Source organism: Plasmodium gonderi (assembly GCF_002157705.1).
Source record: "Plasmodium gonderi DNA, contig: Pgo-contig_205, whole genome shotgun sequence".
Lineage (NCBI taxonomy): Eukaryota > Apicomplexa > Aconoidasida > Haemosporida > Plasmodiidae > Plasmodium > Plasmodium gonderi.
Genome location: NW_021629122.1, coordinates 46,912 through 55,861, shown reverse-complemented (window position 1 = coordinate 55,861; position 8,950 = coordinate 46,912). Strand labels below are relative to the sequence as shown.

At 21.3% G+C, this 8,950-nt stretch overlaps 2 protein-coding genes across 2 annotated transcripts; both read right to left on the bottom strand.

The window, feature by feature from the left end:
- Positions 1–705: 705 nt before the first annotated feature.
- PGO_001925 (variable surface protein) lies at positions 706–1,860 on the bottom strand (the record flags this gene model as incomplete). Its single annotated transcript, XM_028691036.1, has 3 exons — positions 706–861; positions 985–1,701; positions 1,837–1,860. The coding sequence occupies 3 exons, from the start codon at positions 1,858–1,860 to the stop codon at positions 706–708; spliced, it is 897 nt and encodes a 298-aa protein (XP_028546837.1).
- Positions 1,861–7,240: 5,380 nt separating this feature from the next.
- PGO_001920 (hypothetical protein) lies at positions 7,241–8,035 on the bottom strand (the record flags this gene model as incomplete). The annotated part of the gene is made up of 1 exon (XM_028691035.1): positions 7,241–8,035. One exon carries the CDS (start codon positions 8,033–8,035, stop codon positions 7,241–7,243), a length of 795 nt encoding a protein of 264 aa, XP_028546836.1.
- Positions 8,036–8,950: the final 915 nt, after the last annotated feature.

Genomic DNA, 8,950 nt, shown 5'->3' with positions numbered 1-8,950 from the left:
TAAAAGTATAATTAATCTCTATAGTTAATACGCAAAATAAAAATATGAGACATTAATATCTCCTAAATGGATATCTTATTTAACACATGAATATTAATTATTAATATTTAATAAATACAAATAAAGGTAGTAAAACATCATACGATAATTTTTTTAACATACATGCATTCTAATATGTACATTTGAAAAAAATTCTTAGGTATATCCTATTTTTCATAGTTCCAAAATGTAAAAAAATGAATAATATGAGTATAAGAATACATTTTTATTTGTTATTACATGTACTTTTTATATTAATGTATAATAATATTGTATATTTTTTCAAAATATATGAGATTAGATTTTTCTCTAAAATGAATATTTAATTTAATATATTTTTTAATTTGCACAATAGATTTTAGAATACAGGCTTAGATAATTTAACTTCAAATATTTTATATGAAAAATGGAATAACAATGAAGGATTATTTAATTATATTACATATTTCTTAATTTGCCTGAGGTTAAAAGTAATAGTAAAATTTTGAAATTTTATCTCATTGAATTAACAAAAATTAATATTCATTTTTTTTTTACTTAAATGAATTATTCCACTTTTATATAATGTCTGTAATAGGGTTGTTCATCATGCTTACTGTTTACAACCATTTATATATATACATTACACGAATTAGTTTTTTTTCAAATATATTTTTAATTGTGAACTTAAGAAGAATTATACAATACGTTATACCTCTTATTTCTTGGAACGCTGTTGCACATTTCATAATTTTGCATTAAATTGTGTTCCTCATCTGAGTTATTGTATATGTCTCTTTTCCTTTTTATAGCACGACGAATAAACGATTCACAAGGGGTGAACTAATTGATAATGAAAAAAAAAATATTTAGTAAAAGGATATTTTTGTTAATTTATCTTAATTTTGAATATTTTAGAAAAATAAATTTACGGCATTATTTTATATGAACAAGGTTTTAATTAACCTTATAAACATTAAATAAAAAAATTGACATTGCCAATATTATAAAAATTGGAATTGAAGGAGAAAAGGTTCTGTTATTCGTTTCGAAAATTGGTAGAAATTCATTTTGTGCTTCATTACATTTTTCAATTTTCATTTGTTCGTTATATCTATCTCTAATATTTTTTAAAGCATTACAAAAATCTGGATTAATGTTTGATTCACATGTATACTTGTGACGCATATATATGTCAAAACCTTCCTTTGCGCAATTACATTTATTTATATTAGAACATTTTCCATTTTCATTTATTAAATTATTTAATATTTTATTCATATCATATATATCTTTGAATTTTTCTAATTCATCTTGAGAAATTTTTGCATTATAAGAATAGCATATAGGGTCTTCATTGACATTATCTTTATACACCTTGAGCAAATCGTCATAAAGTATTTGACAATCATATTTATATCCATTATTAATACGTTCGTTATATAGCCAATAATAAATGTATGTACAACCTAGATGTTTATCCAATTCCTCATTAGTTTCCTTTAACTGTTTTAAATAATATAGAACTTTGAGACAAATAGAATAAAAATTTTGATTAAAAATTTTATCATATTTCTGTAGAATAGAACTGCAATAGTTCGTCCAATCATTTTTTCTAGTAGTATCAGAATTTACATTCTGAAACCTGGAATTATGATTGTCAAATGAATTTACGTGGATATACTATAAAGAAAAAAATGTTACAGTATACGAAAACACAAATGAAAATGTGATTGTAATAAACATAAATTTTATTTCTAAAGTAGTATATAATTTTAAAAACAATTATAATTATAATATACGAATACACAAACCTACAATATTAAATGACCTAGAATTCATTATATATACTGCATTTAAAAATTAAATGAAAAAAATAAGATTCTGCAAAATTAAGAGCACGAAAAATATTATTTAATAAGACAGAGTCTATGCTTTTTATTCAGTAAAAATTTAATTTGAATAAATATTTCATAGTGCTCTTTTAAGGATAACGAATAAATAATATTGCAATATATATGATAAACTGAGAAAATGTAACTAGATCACTTGATAGTAATAAAAATAATCACAATTACATCAAAATAATATTCTAAATAGTAATATTCTATATTATTATATAATTAAAACAATAATTGGCATTTAAAAATATGAAAATACTTTTATTATGTTATACAATCTCCTAACGCTACCATTCTTGTGCGCTTAATACTATCACATGTTTATCTATATATTATTCGTCTTCCTATATATTATTGTATATATATGTATGTAAGATTTATTCTAAAAATTGATAAGAAACACTTCAATTTTTTATTTTATTTTTTTTGAATTATATATATTACATCTTTCCTTATAGTCGATGTTTATATAGCGACGCATTTAAATTCTTGGGAATAAAACACTACAATATGTTAAAAACATATATGATTATCTATATAAAATTAAATATATTTGGTAAGTAATAGTATGATAATAAATTATTTTAATAGATATAATGTTTATTTTACAAATGATATTTTTCTTTTCTTTTACAAAATATATATAATTATAAAAGATAAGTTACTTAACTTTTAAATTTGCAGGTAACAAGTCTAAGAGGTAAAATTTATATTTCAGTAGTTTTTAGTATATTGTATAATAGAAAAATTAAACATAATAAATATATTTTATTAAATAATTTTTATTATTTTATGAGTGTTAAAACGTTTCCTCATATATACAAAAAAACATAATATATATGTACATGATATCTTTAAAGGAGTATGACAAGGTATTATTATGTATATATATAATTAATTCATAATATTTATATTATAGTTTAATGTAGTTCTCTTATAATTACAATATTTTACTAAAAGATATTTTTTATGAGCTAATCTTTTATTTGATTCAATTTTATTATAATTAGTATTCATTGACATTTAATCCATGGCTTCTTTAATAATATAAAAAGCGATTATTATAATAGATAATTATATAAACTGCATTATTAAAATATTAATCAAATTATATTTTAATTTGTTTACGTTCTTTAAGTTAAAAAAAAAATTATATTTATGTTTTCTATATTACTTATAAAAAATATGTTTTCCAATATATATATAAATATACGTTACACTATTAAGAGAGGTTTAATATATTTTTTTTATATTAACTTATTTAATAATAATAACATCTTATTTATTAATATAATTTTCACTGTATATATTTACAGAATATAATCTTTTATTATAATAATTTGAACACCTTCTTTATTAACATTTTATATCTACCATGTTGAGGATGTTATATTTTTATCTTTTTAAATAAATTTAATTTCATCAAGAAGCATATATTCACAGTTTTAATTTTACATTAGACCTTTGTATTTTTATAATTATATATTTAGTGTAATAGATCTATTTTTAGTGGTTTATATCTTTTTTGCCTTTTGAATTAATGAAAGGTAACCAATGCTATTGCATTACATTAAATATTCATGAATGACCAGTAAAATATTTATGCACATAAAACATGAGGATAAAGCATAATAAAACAGAAATATGAAGGCATATAGCATACTGAAAATACTAACGGTGTTCTTATAAATAAACCATAAATATATCTTTTTTATATTACAAAAACATTATTACAAACAATTTATTCTCGATGTATGTAAGTAAAATAATATACATTATTATTATTAAAAATAAATGTATTTCTTATTATATATGAGCAAAAAGGCTTTAAAATTTTGATATTGTAATTCTAATAAGTAATATATTGTAAAATGTTTATATATATAATTTGGAAAAAAATATCTTGTATGTGTATATACGTAGGCTGTACATTAATTAATTGGCCAAAATATCAAATAAATATAAATTAGTTTTTATTGTAATATTAATTGCTCCTTTATGAAGTTATCAATAATATTGTATTCATTAACATATTTTTTAATATATTACAATATAAAATAAAGATATCGACGTTAATAGCTCACTTTTATTTATAAAAACGCTTTGAGTAATGATAACCAGGAATATGATTCTTAAACAAAAATTAGTACATACATAAGTGAGCACATTACAATGCATAATATATACATTTTTTTCCAATAGCAAATAACTTTTTCATATAATAAATAATCCACACTATAATAATAAGAAATATAAAAGTACTTTATGTTAGTGTTAGTACACAAAAAATACAAAAATTTTATATAATAAAACATATATCTTCTAAAAAACGGATATGTTTTTACATTTTATTTTTTTATTATAAAACAAAATAATAAATATTACCATCATTTATCATTTTTAAATGCATTTGTTTTATATGACCTTTAATTTTATTTTAATTTTTAGAATTGTCTTTTATCATGGTTCTTAATGTATATTATTATTCCTAAAATTTTTATTTATATTAACTGATTCTGGACGAATGAAATTAAGATATTCAACGTTTTACTCTGGAAATATTTAAGCACATATTTTTCCTTATTTATTTCGTTATATATGAAATGACCAAATAGAGTAAATATATGCTAAATGAATAAAACATATAGATATATATATATAGTTTTTTCAAAATAATATCCTTTTATGATATAAAGAATATTATTATTAAGGGCGTATATAAATAAAATAATCTCCTTTAGAATGTTATACATAAATCAATACTTCTGCTGTTCTTCATCCGCAATAACTATAATCGTCAATGAAAAAATTGTAATTATGTTATTTCCCTTGAATAAAAAAATATAAATTGGAAGAAATTTATTTAGCACATTTATCACTAGAATTTCAATTGTGTTATCTTCAATAATTTATTATACATTTGCTTAGATATTAATGATAAAGTATTGAAATACCCATCTTTCGTTTGATTATAATGTTGGATATATTACATTGAAATTCGGTAAAAGTGAAATTATTATTTAAAAATTGTTTATATATTTTATTTTTTAAGTTATTATAATGATTCATTATTTCTTGATGAAGTGTCATTTGTTTATAAATACCTTTATAACTCTTATGGTACAGGGAAATACATAAATATTATTGATCAAACAATAACTTTCTTTACATAATTAAGTATAAAAGTATATAATATTGTTATGTATGAAATATATTTTATTATCTATATTCAAAAAAAAAATTTATATAATATATACATACTCGCAATTAAGTACATGAAATTGTAGTACTATTGCGTAATATTAAATAACATATTATATCATACTGATTCAAGTATTTATATGTAAAAAAGATGATTACGTAATTTAATTTTTTATTTTCAGAACGTTCACATAACAAAACATCAACTATGTTTTCAGAAGTTTTGTCTGTTCTTAAAACATAGATAACTTATAACTGGATTAATAATATTTGGTATATAATTGCTAATTTATAATAACTACATGTTGATTGCATATTTTTATCACATATATTTTTTTAATTTCACTTATATTTATTAATGTTTCAAATAAATTAATTTTGAAAGGAAAAAATATTCCTACACTGTAATATAATTATATTTATTCGGGTATGGAGTTTAGAGAAATATGTATTCTACATACTCTTTTTACTAGTAGTTATTTTTAAGCAATTGATAATAAATATGCACATTAGTAAATTCTTATTATTATAACATATTTAACTCTTTGATATAAGTTATATGTAAAATATTTTTTAATTGTATTTCCTTACTAGTTGAAATACTGCTTTCAGCTTTAACAATTTTTAATACATTTTAAAAGGAGATTTAGTCGGAATCCATATATGCAGGTATTTTTCAAAAAAAGATATACATATTTTAATTTAGTATTTATCAGTTTTAAATTAATTGCAACATTTTTTAATGGTATGTTTATTGTATTTTTAGTTTAGTTACTTTATTTACATTATAACAAAATTTTTAAATAATATTCATTTTATAATAAATTAAAAGTTGAAAATACACTTTCTCAGACGCATAGGGATCATTGAAAATAACATAAAAATGGAAAAAAGGCAAATATTTATAAATGTTATAACATATTTATACACAATTTTAATTTAATAATTAGAATACAAATTTTAAAATAACCAAAAAAGGGATTTTTATATCTTAATTTTAGACTAAAAAAATCAAATGTCAAACACCAAAAAAGTTAATTAAAATTTCAAATGAGTGAAATATACATATATGTACTAAATAAAATACATTTTAGTGTGGAACATTCTAAAATAATTTTATTTATTAGAATAAACTAAGACAAACATATTAATGTAATGCACTTTTGCGTATTCCTTTGCTCTGGTTACAATGTTTTAATCTATGTTACAGAAGAAGTGCTTCAAAATAATATGTTAGAATTTCCACTATAGTTTAATAGGCACACACAAAAAAAAATTAATTATAAGTTCCTTATAAATATGTTGATTAGTTCAAATTTCATTTAATAGTTAAAGCAATAATGTTTTATCACTTTTCTGTTTTTTCTATTGATCATAATAATTAAGTTTCAAAAGAGCTATAAGTCAAATGGATGCGTCTTTTTCTTGTATTAGATGATTTTAATAAAACATCTTGTAACTTTTCACTCATATGTTTTCGCTTCTTCCTTTTCTTCTTTCTAAAATACATTCCCAAGGGGGTGAACTACATTGAAAATTTTTTTGGTAAAAATATAATTTAATTATCAAAAGTAATTAAAAATATGCAAATATTCTTTTTAATGAAGGAAATTTGAGTTTACTTTTAAAAGAAGTGTGAATAATATTATAATTGAAAAGGGAATTAAAATCATTATGATATATCTTTTATATGATATTTCTTCGTCATGGCCAATAGATCCTTCTAGTACAAAGCCATCTCCAGTGGTACTTGTAACAATTGTTCTTTCATTTACTCCTGAAGCATTTTCCCCCATTAATGTACTTATTTCTGAAGAGCTATCACCAATATTATCTTCTGTAATACCTAGTGAAATGGAAAAAAGTATATTAGATTACATGTCTAGAGTAAATGAATATATTTTCTCAAAAATATTAGTTTAATGAGTTATATCAGGAACATCTTAAATAAAATATGACATAAAATTATTATTCATATCAATATAATTTGCATATGTGGAGTATATCGAGCCGCATGATGTAGGATCATTATATGCACCTGCAAAATATTCTGGAGCAGTTCCTGGATTAACAGTTACATCAGCCATGGTTGTCTCATGAGTGTCTGTTTGAACAGAAACTCAATGATCGAGATATGCAAAATTAGTAGTTTGATCATGAAAAGATACACCATCTGAATTTCTTATAACGAAAGTATGAAATGCATTACCTTGTATTTCATCAGTTTTCCCGCAAACATCTTGAGAATTAGCTAAATTACTTTTTGGAGGGCATCCATCTATATTGTTTACTTGCAATGTAAGATCTGTATTCGATTGGTGAGTATAGTTTGAGGGTAATGAAAGAGAACATTCAACGTTACATAATTGTGTGTTTGACGAATCAACTGAGGTAGATAAAGGTTCTTTCAAAATATTTTCTTTCATAGAAGAACTAGACATTATATTATCTGTTGTTTCGATTTCTTCTTCCGTTTCAACCGCATTATTGAGAGGTTCTTCGTCTTTTTGTTTTTGTAAATCTTTGACTTCTTGATTTAATTCTCCTGTATTTAATTCTTTTTCTTTTTTCTTTTCGGAGGGTTGTATTTCCGAACTTAATTTTACGTTTTCTATTGCACGAGACGCAGCGCTTGTACACTTAGCATAACATGTTTTAATTAAATTTGTTATTTCGCCTTCATGTATATCAAGAAATATATTTCCATAATGGGTACAATTTTTTAAGTCATCTTTTATTCGGTCTAAATATTGTTGTAATTGGTCGCATTCTGTGCATTTACCTGTGTAATTATGTTCGTCAAAACTATAACTTTTTTTAGAATATTCATCTTCATATTTTTCATTTTTTGCATTGCACTCCACAAAATTAGAATGTCTATAGTCACCACTAATACTAATATGTATCGAAGCCATTCCTTATTTATTAATTATCATTATGGCTTCCTTCCTTTTTCCTTCGTTTATATAAGTAATTTGTGGAAATACGTTGAGTGCATGAATAGATACATATTAAAAAAAAAATTCAATATTATAGTAACATGAAATTATATTATCTAATATAAGTAAGAACAAATAATAATACTCAGAAATTCTTTTAATTAATTTGTTTTAACATACAATATTATGTTATGTAAGAGAATACATGAGCCCATTGAACTTTTATTATTTGCCTATATATTCATTAATAAGAATAATTGTTAAATAATCTAATTTGCTAATATAAGTCTTAAAATTTTGTAACATAAGTGTGTATTAAATTAATGTACAATAAATATACATATATCATATTATATAGGCTTTGAAAGTTAAGTAGAGACAAAACACAAACAACTTATAATATTTATCTACTGTATACACAAAAAAATAAAATAATAATTATATAATGGGTTCTTTTTAGTAACAAATACAAATCAATTAAAAATTGTTATAGAAGTTGTTGTTTACATATACACGCATATATTCCTTTTATTTTAAACATAAGACAACACATACATATATAATTTTATTTATAATTATTTGTCTAACTCGTTTTTTTTAGTGTTCTAGTTTAATAATTTTTTTTTTTAAATGTTATTATAACTAAAAAGTGATGATGTTATATTCTGGTACCAGATAAAAATTTCAGTAATTATATATCTGTTACATTGTTATTACTACAATATATTTCGAATTTTATAAGGTTGCATTTAAATAAAAAGAATAAATTATATATGCAGTATACATATATATATAAGTTTATTTTTATGCTGAAAACAATGATTTAATGCTTTCCGTAAATTAGAATTGGTGTGGATTGAAAATTTAACTATTTATATTTATCCTAGGTAT